This window comes from Acomys russatus, chromosome 20, assembly GCF_903995435.1.
Source record: "Acomys russatus chromosome 20, mAcoRus1.1, whole genome shotgun sequence".
Taxonomy (NCBI): Eukaryota; Metazoa; Chordata; class Mammalia; order Rodentia; family Muridae; genus Acomys; species Acomys russatus.
Window position 1 is genome coordinate 44,114,426 of NC_067156.1, and position 14,300 is coordinate 44,128,725.

Sequence of the window (14,300 nt, forward strand, 5' to 3'; positions counted from 1 at the left end):
AAGCATCTTTAGTCTGCCTCTCTTCCTCTCACTTTTCTCCATCCCTAAGAGTCAACCCAAAGGGAAATGCATGTGGCAGAAGAGAAAACACTTGGTTGCAGCTAATGGGCTTCAGCATTTACAAGTGAAAGGAATGAAGCCCAAGGCATTAGTGATGGGATTTAAATGGATTTAGGAACTGAGGCTGAAATGGGAGCCTAATTAGAAGATTCCAGGGTCATCATGTCAGTCCTCACCTGTCCACCAACAGACAGGCTGTCCACAGCTCTTACTTCAAAGACTTGGCATGTCTGTCTCATCTGAACGACGAGAAATGTGGGTTTGCTGTGCAGCCTGATGTGCTCCCAACTGGGTAACAGATTGTGGGTAAAGGTTCAGCCTATATCTGGCCTCGGAGAAAGCTACTAAAGACACAGAGCATGAATTTAATGATTTCCTTTCAAAGGGATGGGAAAAGATCATACTGGATAGAAATTTTGTGCTAGGGTTTCTCTTCTCTCCCCCCCACTCCCCCCCCCCCCGTGTGTGTGTGTGTGTGTGTGTGTGTGTGTGTGTGTGTGTACACATGAATGCAGAGGCTACAGGATAACTTTAAGGGTCGTTCCTCAGGAGCCATTCATCTTGTTTCGTTGTTTTGAAACAGGTTTTTTTATTGGCCTGGAGCTCACTGATTCAGCCAAATTGGCTGGACAACAAGCCCCACAGAGCCACCTTTCTCTATCTCCCCATTGCCAAGATTGTAAGTGGGTGCCACCACACCTGGGTCTGGATCCAGATCTGGTGGTCTGGTGGTTCTTGTTCTTGTTCTTCTTGTTCTTGTTCTTGCTCTTCTTTTTCTTGTTCTTGTTCTTGTTTTTCTCCTTCTTCTTCTTCTTCTTCTTCTTCTTCTTCTTCTTCTTCTTCTTCTTCTTCTTCTGTTCTTATTCTTCTTGTTCTTCTTGTTCTTGTTCTTATTTTTCTTCTTCTTCTTGTTCTTCTCCTCCTCCTTCTACTTCCTCTTCTTCTTCCTCATCATCTTCATTTTCATGGTCATCTTTGTCTTCATCGTTATCTTTGTCTTCTAACTTGAATTCTCTAGATTGAACTCAGGTCCTGGTGCTTATAAACACTTGACTGACTGAGCCATCCCACAAGCTCCATGTTTTATCTTAGCTTTTAACTGCCCCTTTGAAAATAAGCAGAAAGGTCATGGGCCTCTCTGTTCCTGTGGGTGAAAGCTTATGATTATTCTGTGTATGCTTGGGACCCAAGTCACTGAACACTTGCTATAAGCTGAACACCCTTCCCTTTCTTCTCAGGTAGTCCCCTTTGACAGGATACACATGGCTCATTCACATCTTTAACCTACTTGTTTTCCCATGTTGGGTTATTCCTGTGTTCCTCAGCACCCAAGTGGGCGACATCTAAAGCTACTTGGGAAAACTGAGGACAGGTTAGGATCTAACTCAGCTAATCACCCAGAGTGACTTGCTGTCATGGTGTGACAAGCTGCCCTACTTAGCGTCTCTATAGGCCATGTTCTCCTAGGTCCCAGAGAGTTCTGTGGCAGCCCCACTGATTCTCTCTGCCCACACCATCTGTGGGCACTTGTGCAGGGCTATTGCTGGATCTGGAGAGTCAGAGGTGGTAGGAAAGAGCACAGAGTGGAGATGAACTTGGGACGACAGAGCCGAATGATGCATGAGGCTTCTATACATGGAATAGAGTCTTCTACTCTTTCCATCACTTGGATCATTACTTCTGCAGGCAACACTCAAAGCTGATTCCATTAGACTGAGTTTTAATTAAGATACCCCTGCCCAGCTATACATACTCTTAATTAGTTTTTAGATGAATTTGTTTTATGTCAATAACCCATCCACATTTGTTTCAGACTTTAGTGAAATGTTAGCTCAAGAAATTTCTTAAAATAATCTAGATTTAAAAATTGCTGCCACAGGGTCCCTTTTTTTTAAAAAAAAAATAATTTGTAATGAAGAAGCCCTGTTTCACCTTAAAAATAAATAGTGTCTAATTCTAGAATGTCTCAAGATGTAAAAAAAAAAAAAAAATTAATAGCTTTAGTACCTTGAAGGATGAAAAATTTTTAAGCAACCATATGCTTCTAACCTAAATGACATCAGTCCATAAGGCAAATAAGGCAAAGCCTTCTCGTGGTGTCATGCTTATGATAAGTACAAGCACTCTCAGAAAGCAAGAGTCTCCTGGACTTGATACTCTATGGCACAGTGTGTGCTGTATAAAGCCTGGTCTGCACTGCTCCCCGCACCGCCCATTGCAATTAACAGGATTTTGTGTGTTCGACTATGGCATGTTGTTGGCTTCAAGTGCACCCATACCTAAATTTAAACAGACAACGGGAGAGAGCTGTGTGGCCTTACAGATGAATGCCACCTGCAAGGTCACGCAGGTGCATAGAGACAGAAGGAGATTGGATCCTGAGGTTGGCACACTTTGACTTAACTTGACAGCGTAAGTTATATAGTGAGGGGCTGGTATATTCCTAAGCTTGGGCAGTTTCTGCTTTTAATTACAGTTAAAGGTGTATCTATTCTGAATCAGATATTACAAGATTAACACATACTTCCATGGAATTCTGATGTAAGGAAACTGTACCGAAGGTCAGAGTTTCATGCGCAGCAGGCCTGGCATCCCAGGCACTCATGGGTTAATATGTATTCTGTTGGCAGTAAGATTGTCATGGTCCTCTGTCTACGGGTGAGATGCTGACAGTTCAGCTTGTTTCAAGGTCTTCCTCTGTCCTGCTGTCCCCAATTCTGCATCAAACAAAATTTCTAATTCCCTTTGTTTTTTGTTTTGATCACTGGCATTTGCTTTCTCTTCATCTGAAATAACTTTCCCTGTGTCTCTTCATGTCTAAGGTCAAGAGTTTACAAGTGGCCATCATTGTTAGTCTTATATATTCATAACAGTCATCCATCACAGATTCATAATTACTCATGTACTTAAATATGCATACTATATGTACATTAATACCAATAATGTGAATAAAGTACATAAAATAATATTTGGTGACACATTTCTTGTTGCATTGGGTGGAAAGGCAATTTAAAAATGACCATGGCTCCATTTTTATGAAGAAAAATATGTAGTACAAAAAATTAATAAATACTGAAAACAACCACAAAAATGTTACTGGTGTGTGCGACCGGAGATGAGGTTTACTTATATACCGATATCTTATGAGGCAAATGTGTTTCACTTTTATAATAAAGCACAGATCAAGCTAAGCTTGGGGTACTTATTTTATCCTTAAGCAAAATGTTGTAACTCTGAGATCTTTTAATCAGCTCTCATAATTACTTAGGTATCTAGGTATTTTAGAGAGCACAGAACGTGAATGTGAGAGACTGAGGTCCTGTACGTGGTGCTTTTGACTCTGCTGTGTCATCATGTGAATGCATCCCCAAAGAAAGGCGACCAGTGTTTCCTGTGACTATATCCAGGGAATGACCTCTTGGTCTATGCTGTCACTGTGGAGTCCTCATATCTTGCTTTGCGGCATGTTTCTCCATGTGTGCTCTTCCCAGCATGAAGAGGATATATTTGGGATCCATTGAAACAGTTTTTAATGTGTGGCTTAGACAATTTTCCTTGACACTGCTTCCCTAATCTAGTGTGAAGTAGAATTAAACAGTCCGAAATGGAGGAATTTACTTGGAAATATCAGAAATAAAAGGGGGGAATTGTTTGGTTATACAGTAGAGTCTAAAAGGGCCAAGAAGAGGACTGAAGAAAATTCTGAAGCATGCATGTTGTTTTTTTAAGTGGTATGTGAGCCTAGGATGTGCAACAGCTGTGTTGTTGTTGGTTTTTTTTTCCTGTGCCAACTTTCTTGGTTTGATTGCTTTTTCTCTCTGACAGCTCACTGTGCTGATAAATGTGTCCATGGTCGCTGCATTGCTCCAAACACCTGTCAGTGTGAGCCTGGCTGGGGTGGAACCAACTGCTCCAGTGGTAAGTTCCCACCTGCTGTTGTCTGTCTCTGAGTGTTGTTGTATGGGCCCCTTGTCTGTGGGTTACTCCGAGCCAAAGTTCCTGTCTTCATCCCAAGCAGAGGGCAGTGTGGGTTGCAAAGCTAACTCATCCATATGCTTTCTCCTAAATCTGTGTATGTGTCACAGAGAGCACAGCACCTCTGTTAAATCATTAGAAACACAAGTTCTGGGGGAAGGAGAGTTGGGCAGAATGCTTCTCACACCTCTGTCAGGATCAAAGTAGGAGCCACAAGGTCATTGTGGCAGCATGGCTATGGTGGTCTAACTTCTGCTTTTAAGTTGGCTTAGCTAAGCTACTTTCTTGGTGACTAAAATGTGCCACATGTTGAATTTAATTCAGACATAAAATGGTGTGATGCTAACATTGGTCCACTTGCTCCTGAATTTGAGATGAGAATTACGATCACATGCTCAGATGACTTTGGGAAGACAGAACTGCAGTAAAAAAAATATGTGAACATTTTCCTGTCTGTTCAACGAAACCACAACACACCGTATGACTGTCTTCAGTATGCCAGAGTCACAACTAAAACGATGATTTCCAGGTTCTACGAAGGCTGCACTCAAGGCTCCCATCTTCCGGACCATGAAGCTGGGATGGTGTAATGTCATAGAGCACAGTTACTTTCATACATTTTTTGCGTCTGAAATTTCAGTGCTCTGAGAACTTGTTGCTGCATGCATAATTGTGCCTTTTCTTTATGACCTTAAAAACGTGAGAGGAAATGGAAATCCAATGCTATATTGCAATGAATAAATCATTAAACTCATACAAGAAAAATAATTGTTTTCCAAAATTGAGCCAGTTCCTTTGACAGCCCAAAGGGTCTTCATTGCTACTAATACATTTTTGAGACTAGTCTAAGAGAATTCTAAGTTTCCCAGATAAGCTCGCTTCTTAGACTTTTTATTCACTTTCTTTGGAATTGGGAAGATCCTTTCTCATTTTGCTAAGAAGGCTTTAGGCTTAGGCTCTTCTTGGCTGACCCTGAAGCCAGTCTCTAGGGGAAGCCTTTGTGCTCTCTGTGCACAGAGCTCTTACTGTGAAGTGCTTCTTTGTTGTTGTAACTTTGATAGTGACTGTGGGGTGTGAGTGTGTGTGAAAGCGTTAGTGTGTGTGTGTGTGTGTGTGTGTGTGTGTTTGTGTGTATGAGAGTGTGAGGGTATATGTGAATATCTGTGAGTCTGTTCCTGATAGGCACCCCTATTCCAGTGGGTAACAGTTTCCAAGTTTTCTTTCACTTCTGTTGGAGAACAGGGAGAGGGGCTGAGCATTCTGCTCACAAGCTATTGAGGTAGAATGTTTGGCATGTGGGATGTGGCTTGTGTCCATTTTCCTGGAAGACTGACCTCAAGCATGACACTACTTTCATTAACTTTTTCCAACTTTAAAAATAGTTGTACCTAGACATTTTCAAGAAAGATACTGTTGTAAAGGGGGAAATGAATATTTTCATTATTTGAAAATAAGTTTCTTACTCATTCTGGGGCAAGAGGCTGTGGGATGATGTTGACTATATTCATACTTTGTGTCCTAAATATTGCAGACTACCTGAAGCTAAGGGCTGAGACTGACGGGCATTTGTAGACAAAACAAAAGCCTGCGATGGTGTTAGACTCTTTAGAGCTGATTTGGGCTTATCCTCTATAATTCATATTTGGGCTTTGTAACAAATAAAAGTATAAATAAACACGAACAGATATCTGAAGTCTTTAAAGATGCTCCAAGAATAACATTCCTAACACGTTTTAAACCCATACCATAAGCAAGCTAAGAGCATGCATTGCTCTGGCGGAGGATAAAAGTTTGATTCCCCCGAACCCACCTCACAACTACCTGTAATAACAGCTCCAGGGGACCTGATGACATCTTATGACATCTTATGGCCTCTATGGGCACAAGTGCCCTCAAGTGCACAAATCCAGACATGCATGCATGTGCACATGCACTCATAATTAAAAGATAAATCTTTAAAATAAATACATAAAAACATAGGATTAAAATCCTGTTACAACCTGAGTTACACACAAAGCCAAATCTGCTCCCCGGGTTTTATCTCAGGAAATTTGTTTGTCTAGTCTTGGATGGATATTCTGGGAACCGAATGTGTGTACAAGTTTCCCAGAGTTAAAATTTTCCAAAATCTCCCATTTCTCCTTCACTTTGGCATTTGCTGTGTTTAAATATGATGCTGTGTTGTATCTCTACCGTGATCTCGTGAATGACATTTTGTACCCGTTGAGCTCCAATCAGAAGGCAGAAATCATCACAGTTAATTTAGTGACTCTTCTGAAACAACTTGAGGTTTAAAGGAAAGCTGCAAAGATGCTTCTCATGTGTGAACTCCCAGAATCCTCTATTGTTAACCTCTTAAATACCTGAAGAGACCTGACATTAGCGCATTGGTATTAAGCAAATCCCAGATGTCTCCCTGTCAGTCTCCTCGTCTCTCATGTGTCTTAGGAAAAAAGTTACAAAGATAGTAGATGTGTGATACTGGCAGAATTTGTCTTCTTTCTGCTCCAGACTTCCTTGGCGACATGCTGTACTGTGCTGTCACATCTCCCCATGTTCTTCTGTCTGCAGATTTCTTGGTCTTTCCTTGTTTGTGGAAAAGAGGACAACAGAATCCCGTAGGACAGCTGGCCCCCAATCTGTATCCCTAGTGTCTTGTCAGACTTAGATCTTAGAGTTAGTATGCTTTCTGTACATCATCAGGAATTCACAGGGCATCACTCAAGATGCCATCACTTGGTTTCTTGGTTTCTCTACATAGTCATCTTTTCTTCCCCTGCGTTGCTTTGGCAGCAGGTCCCTAATCCTAGCCTCCCATGAGGGGAATCTTACATAATTGCTCATTTTTGTACTGATACCATAGCCAATTTTATCTTTTAAATACAGCCTATCCTTTTGATTTTTGAGCATTCCTTTCTTTCTGCTACTATAAAATGCTACAGACATATCTTGGGCCCTTTCTTCCTTAACCCTTGAATGGAGAATTTCTCAAAGGACCCTGGGTGCTGGAAGTATTCATTGCTCCTGGGACATAGAGTTGAGTAAAAGGAGAAAGTTTTTAAAAAGCATAATTTATAAGTGGGGCGTGGTGGCACACGCCTTTAATCCTAACACTCGGGAGGCAGAGGCAGGCGGGTCAGCTATGATTGCGAGGCCACCCTGGTCTACAAAGTGAATCCAGGGAAGCCAGAGCTACACAAGAGAAACCCTGTCTTGAAAAACTAAAAATTAAAAAATAAAACAAGACAACAACAACAACAACAAAAAACCCTATAATCAATGAATATGATTGGGGTGATGGGGTGATGAGAATTGACAATAGGCAAAGTGAACTATAAAGAATATAGAAACATGATAATGGCCACTACCCCTCAGACTGAGAAAAGAAAAAAAGTCCAGAAAAGAAGTTCCAGAGCTGTGTGCTTTGTAGGAGAGGGACAGCCCCAGCTCACCGAGTGGCAGAGTAAAGGTGATGGCAATGGTGGTTCTGTTCTGGCAGAACTTTCTAGAAATATTCCCTGTAGTTCACTCAAGAAGTTCGAGGCCAGCCTGATCTATAAAGCGACTCCAGGACAGCCAAGGCTACACAGAGAGACCTTGTCTCAAAAAAAAAAAAAAAAAAAAAAAGAAAGAAAGAAAGAAAGAAAAAAAGAAACTTATGTACTGAGCAGCATCCCCCCCAACCCCTCCCCCAAAACTCCCAACCCCCACCATCCCCAAGCTGGGGTTTCTCTGCACTCGCGTTGGAGACCAGGCTGGCCTCGAACTCTAAAAGATCCCGCCCCCAAAGGCTCTCCTCCTACCACAACCCATTGTTTTAGTTACAAGAGGAAACTGTCACCACTGGCTGTTGTCCATCTGTGTCCTGCAGGCTCTGGAGGCTGGAGAAGCTGTAGCTATGCTTCAAGAGATTACTGCTGTTAAACACACACACACACACACACACACACACACACACACACACACACACACACACACACACACACACACACACAGCCACTGGTAGCTGAGCTAACCCTGGGGCCAAGAAACAAACTGGGCTTCCTTTGGCAGTGTGGGCTTCCTTTGGCAGTGTCTCGATAGTGCCCTCTACTGAAAATACTTAACATTCGACCAGAGGGCAGAGGAAAAGTAGGTAAAAGACCCATGCGCATTTGTTTGCTTGTTTTTGTGGCGTAGACAAGGAGGGGTAGATTTGAACAGGGAGTCGGTGCATTGGTAACCCCTTCGGTTATACAGCTACTTTACTTGAATCTCTGTTACAACAACAAAACAGTTCTGTCCTCCCTCCTGATTTGACGAAGACCCCATTTCACAAAGGAGAATGTTCCCATTTTCTTCTCCGAATAAGGAAAATGCTGTGTCCATCGTCACTTACTTTATACCTTTCCAAAGTGAGTCACAGCTGCTGAATATCCCTTAGTTAGGTGCTGCTGCAGGGCGTGGCTGGCATGCCTCGCCCTCTACCTAGGGGCGGGGCTTCCTCGCTCCCAGATACTCACTATATAAACCAGACATTGTGGCCTCACTGGCCATTTTGCCCGCCCCCCCTTTGCTATAGCCCTTTTCCCACCTCCCTGCCCTCTCTCCTCCCCCACCGCCCAGCGAGCTCTCCCTTCCCCTCCATCTCCTGTGCCGCTTCCATTAAACCTGCCTTTATATAACACAGCATCGTCGCCATTAGCTCATTCCGTTTGTTTAATCAATCACCCTGAATGCTACAGCTGACTTGCTGTACTTTGTATCTAAGATAAAATAATAACAGACCAGGGAAAATAAAACAGTCACTTCAAAATAAACATGTGGGTGGGGACACAGCAAACAGGAAACCACTGGAAGCTGCTATATGCCATTTCTTAGCAATTGGCCACACTAACCCTAACCCTTCTCCTGTTCCTGATTTCTCCAGAACCTCAGCTGCTTGAGGCTTTAACCTGGAAGAAAGGTTCGTGTCACCTTTTGTTCCCACTGTTTAGTTGCTGTCATATTCTATCACGCTTTACCACTGGGCATGATGCTCATAAGATATGGATGCTTTATCTACTACCTGGGTCCCACCTAGGGAGACTGCCCTTCAGGCTCAATGTATAGAAGCAATCCAGTTTCCCTTTGATAATTAGGACCATAGGTAACAATAAATGAATAACCATTACACACAACTATCTCGCCTACCCTCTCCCTCTCCCCTCAACACTGCAGCAAAAAACAAAACAAAAACACAGAAAATTAAGAGATAGATTGATGTTTTCAGATGGGAGGTTTTTCTATCTTTGCCTCAGATTTGATGGAACTGTTTGCTGTGTCAACAGGAGGCAGGCCTTCTCTGAGATGCAGCCAGTGGGCCCAGTTCCCGGTACAGCCTCTGTAAAAAGAGCCAGACAGTCAGAGGACTGTACAAAGTTGCTTTTCCTCAGAGTAAATTGTGATTCATTTGACCTGACTCTGACATATTGCTTCTTTTAAGACTTGATTAAAATGATTTTTTCTTTTAAAAAGCCCACATATATTTCTTTTACTGGCATGAAAATGCGCATCTCCTGAGAGACACTAATCCATTTCACCTGCCTCAACCTCCCCTCTCCTCTATCCTTTCCCCATCAATCTACCTATCTATGTATCAGTCCTCCGTTCCTCTGACCCCACCCACTGGGTGATAACTTCCTGAGGGGGAAGATCCAGGTGCTATTATTATGTTAATCTCCACTGTACTTGGCAAGTGGCTGAAATTATACGGCTGAATGGATTGTGTGATTCTGAGAAGGTCACCCATGTGCTCATTTTGAGGCCTTAATTCTGAATGATCACAGTGCACAGAGCATTGTATCCGATGCTGGGGATCAAGGAAAAAGATGATGAATGGTTACTGACCTCGCAGACACAGCTCAGGAGAAACGTAAAGCAATAGACCATCGAAAGCTGAATGGAGTTGAATAAGGTAGGGAGGATTCTGACAGGATAAGGACAAAAAGGACTAAGTGCTGTGCCAGGCCGGAGAGCAGATTACCACAGAACATGCAAAGGTGATTGGGTGTAGACTACTCTTCCAGAAACTTCTCTGAGAAGCCATAGAAAAGGAGCAAAGAAATGAAGACATAAACGTGGCCAAGAAAAGGCTTTGTTTACTTTCTCAGGGACTCTGAGACTGGGCGCTCAGTTGAGAAAGGAGATCAGGTAGTTGGGGGAAGATGATTCGAGATGGCCTCCCAGGATCCCAGCTCTGATGGAGCACAGGTAATGCATGCTTCCTGTTCCCAAGAGAACAAGGAAGGAGGATGTGGTTGGAGCAGGTACAGATAGGTCTCTGGGTATCAGGGGTGGACACTTAGAAGAAGGACCTGAAGAAGTGTGCCTTTTATGGCCTCACTCTTCAGTTCTTCTTTCCTCTTTTAAGCAGACTGGAGAGGTGATACACTGATACTATGGGGGAAGTAGAGTCACACTGATGATGGGATTGGAAGCCTAAGTTATCTTTGAACATTTGGTGGGCATCAAACATCATTGTAAAAGTACAGGAACGAACTCATTTAATGCTGATCACATACTATGAGGTAGTCAAAATTACAGGTTCTAGTTTGTGGATAAGTGTGTGTGTGTGTGTGTGTGTGTGTGTGTGTGTGTGTGTGTGTGTGTGTTGTATGTGTGTGTAGAGAAATGGACTTGCCTGAGTTTACATATCTGGTAATGTTGGATCAAGGTCTGAATCTCATTCGGAGCCAGTACCTTTAACCATAGTAGCATGCTGGATTCTGAAGCTGAGGATGTTAGTAAAACTCACCAGAGGCTGAGTGCGGTGGCGCACGCCTTTAATCCCAGCACTCGGGAGGCAGAGGCAGGTGGATAGTTGTGAGTTCGAGGCCAGCTTGTCTACAAAAAGAGTCCAGGACAGCCAAGGCTACACAGAGAAACTCTGTCTCAAAAAACAAAAACAAAAACAAAAAACAAACAGACAAACAAACACAAACAAAAATCCTCACCAGAGTCAGCAACACTTGAAGGGATGAGAGTGAGAGGTACGGTAGAGCCGCCAGACAAGTATTAGAGAAAGAACCCTCTGGGAGATATTAGACTTGATGAATTCTATTTTGAGGTAGGGTCTCACTATGTAGCCATGTTTGACCTCGAACATGATGTAATGCCCAAGTTGGCCTTGGGCTTACAGAATCACTTCTGCCTCTGCCACTTAAAGAAGTTTGTCACCACTCCCAGGCTGAATGGATGAATTCTTAATGGCACCAATTTGGGTTTTCCATATTCACGACATTGAATATGGTAGCCCACGTTATATCTGTGACCCTTTTTATGTGGGCGATTCTATGTATGATTTACTTTAGTGACTTCTTAAAAGATTTACTTTATTTTGAAGGTGTGTGTGTGTGTGTGTGTGTGTGTGTGTGTGTGTGTGTGTGTGTGTGTGCGTGTGTGGTCACCTGTGACTACATGTGCCAGCAGAGTCCAGATGAGGGCACTGGCTCCTCTGTAGCTGGAGTTACAGGCAGCTCTGAGCTCTCTCCCCAAGCCCTCAGACGATATGCTTACGCAGTTCCTGAAGCCTTTCTTTACCTTTACTATGAGGAGTAGCCACACACTTCTTTTCTGATCCTCTTCTTAATAATTTTTAAACAAGCATGGAGAAATTTATTTGTCACGAGGTACAAATGAAAGTCCCAAATGAACCAACAGCCAGAAAGTAGATACAAAAGCTTGTCTCTCAAGCTCCTTATTTTTTGAGATTAGAACCAAACAGAGGCAAAACTGGACATTAATTTTGGTTCAGAAAACCCATAAGAGCTTTAGTTTAGTCACTAATAGAATTTCTGGTATTTGTAAATAGTGAAAATATGCCTCAGAGGCAAGGCTGCCTTCAGCATTTCCAGGAGTTGTGTGAGGAACACTAAGGACATTTTGAGTTAAGCAGCGTGCTGTGTGGCAGGGAGCAGTAAGATTGCCTAGGGGGTATTTGGATGGAGGAATCTGTCTGAAAGATATTACAAGCCAGATATTGTAAGGCACACAAAGCTGACACACTCCCTAGCAAAGCCTGGGGTATAGATCTATTACCCAGACACAATAGCGAGATCGATGTTGTCTGAGGAGAGAAGGCCCTGAGAGCCCAGTCCCCACAGCCAGCAGTTAATGTGCCTGCCGGCACCATCAGAATCACTTTAGCAATCGGTTCGATGGAGCAGCCATAGCGTGAGATCATTGTGTTCACTGGGGGCCTGGGCATGGGTGAGTGAAGGTGGGGGTACAGGGTATGGAGGTGAGGGGCTGGGAGGGGTGCTGATGAGGGGTGGGAAGGGAAGGATGGTCCATCAGAACCACCTGAAGAAGGCAGCTCACAGATGGACCATCTGAGTCACACACAGAGATACTTTTTAAAGGAGCCAGTACCCAGACTGAGAATCAGCACCCTAAGGCTTGCAGCTGCCCCTGCCCCCGCCCCTGGTCTTATCCTTCCTTTGTGCTCTGGGTGTTAGTTTCTTAGTGCTTAAACTAGAGTAAGGTTACCTATCCACTCCATAGTCATGTGAGGATTAAACAATGAAATTATGCACAATCTTCAGCACCAAGCTTGGCCTCACCCTAAAAGCAAGCCAAGGACACTTTCGTGACACTCATCACTTTTTTTTTAAAAATAGTACATATTATTTTATTAGATACATCTTTTAAGCTGTTTTTATTCATCACTTTCATAGATGCTGTGTCCAGCAGCATCATAAGAGAAGTCAAAGATGTGTGTGATGCTTTCATGTCAGTCATCACTTTCATAGGCACGTAGTCTGTGGACCATCAACAGAGGAGCATCCCCTTACCATAGCTCATCTTGTTCTGTAGGCCATGCCCTTCTTCAGCAGGACTCTCCTGTCGACACGGCTTGCCAGGGTGTTCCTGATACAGAGTGCTGTTTATTTTTTAATTTATTGCCTTGTTTGCTTGTTTGTATTTTATTATTCCCAACCTCTGATAAAGGTCACCTGTACAGGACGCATGCACATCTGGTTTGTTCTAGTTGGGACACAGTAAGACCACTACAGATGATTGCATTTACTTGTGGTAGCAGACTTCATATGAAATGGCTGGAAGACAAGGCTGGGCTGTCCTGCTGGTTACCTCAGCTCCACATGATTTATTAATTTATTTAAAAACTGTGTGCAATATCCATTAGCCTGCAAATCTTGTCGGCTTAGCTCCAAATCTAACGTTTGTTCTGTTTCTGTTGCTGTTCATCCCCATGCAAGACATTGCCCCTCTTCATGGCTGACTGCAGTAGTGTCCTTGCTGGCCTCCCCACTTCTCCCTCAGGCCTACTAAGAATCAATTCTCTGTCTTGAGACCACAGTGACCTTATAAAAATGTGCTTCAGAGCAGGCTCCTGCCATCCCCAAACTCCGTGCTTCTCGGTATAATTCAAATAAATTCTGTGAACCACCAAGCCTTCATGATCCACACTATTCCCCACCTTCTCACCTGTATATAGTATCCAAGGTTTCGCACTGCTCAGCCCTTCCTTCTAGTTCCTGAACACACTGCTTTCCTCTCCATGTTTGCGTTTGCTGTCGCCTCTGTCTGGAAAACTCTTCGTGGAGACTTTCGGGCATGACCTTCTTGTTTAAAGAGCATCTCCTCTTGCTACCACATTTCCTTTTCAACCTTTGGTTAGAAAAAGGTGCTTTCTGAAAACATCTGCTTTGTTTACCTGTTTGTAGGTGTTTGGTCTGTGTTTCCTTCAAGGATGTAAGGCCCATAACAAAAAAACAACTTGGGTTTAGAAAAAACGGAAAACAAAAGAAGAGAGTTTTTGTCTGTTTAATTCACTGTTGTCTAGTTTCATTCTAGGCATGCTGTAATGATCAGTAAATATTTGTAGATGGAAAGAATGAAGGTAGAAATGCACCAGGAGCAATAATGGATAGAAAGCTGAGGTGTTAGAGGTAGTACTCAGTGTCTTTCCACACACTTTCAACTTAGTAGAAGAATGGAAGGCCATGAACCAACAAGGCATCTTCAGGAGCCAATAAAAGAGTAGGCAAAGGCCTGCCAGAGATAGAGCATGGCCTGGAGCCAGTCATTCTGCTGCCATAGAGGATGCAGACTCATCTTCAGGATTCACTGTGGTTGTGTGCAGTGTAGATTCTCTCATCCTCAGAGACTTAGCAAAGGATTCTGCCTATAAACTGATAGCTGAAGTGAAGCTGTAGAAGTCAGTCAAGGCACACCAGCTCTGGATCTGGGAGTGCTGTCTTCTCCAGACAGAGGTGACTACA

General features: G+C 43.2%; 1 protein-coding gene across 1 annotated transcript in view; it reads left to right on the forward strand.

Annotated features, from left to right (window-relative positions):
- Positions 1-14,300, forward strand: part of Megf10 (multiple EGF like domains 10) — a 111,071-nt gene that overhangs the window by 23,216 nt on the left and 73,555 nt on the right. The window contains exon 4 of the mRNA XM_051163214.1: positions 3,886-3,978. Coding sequence (XP_051019171.1) covers positions 3,886-3,978 — 93 coding nt within the window. The remainder of the gene's footprint in view (positions 1-3,885; positions 3,979-14,300) is intronic.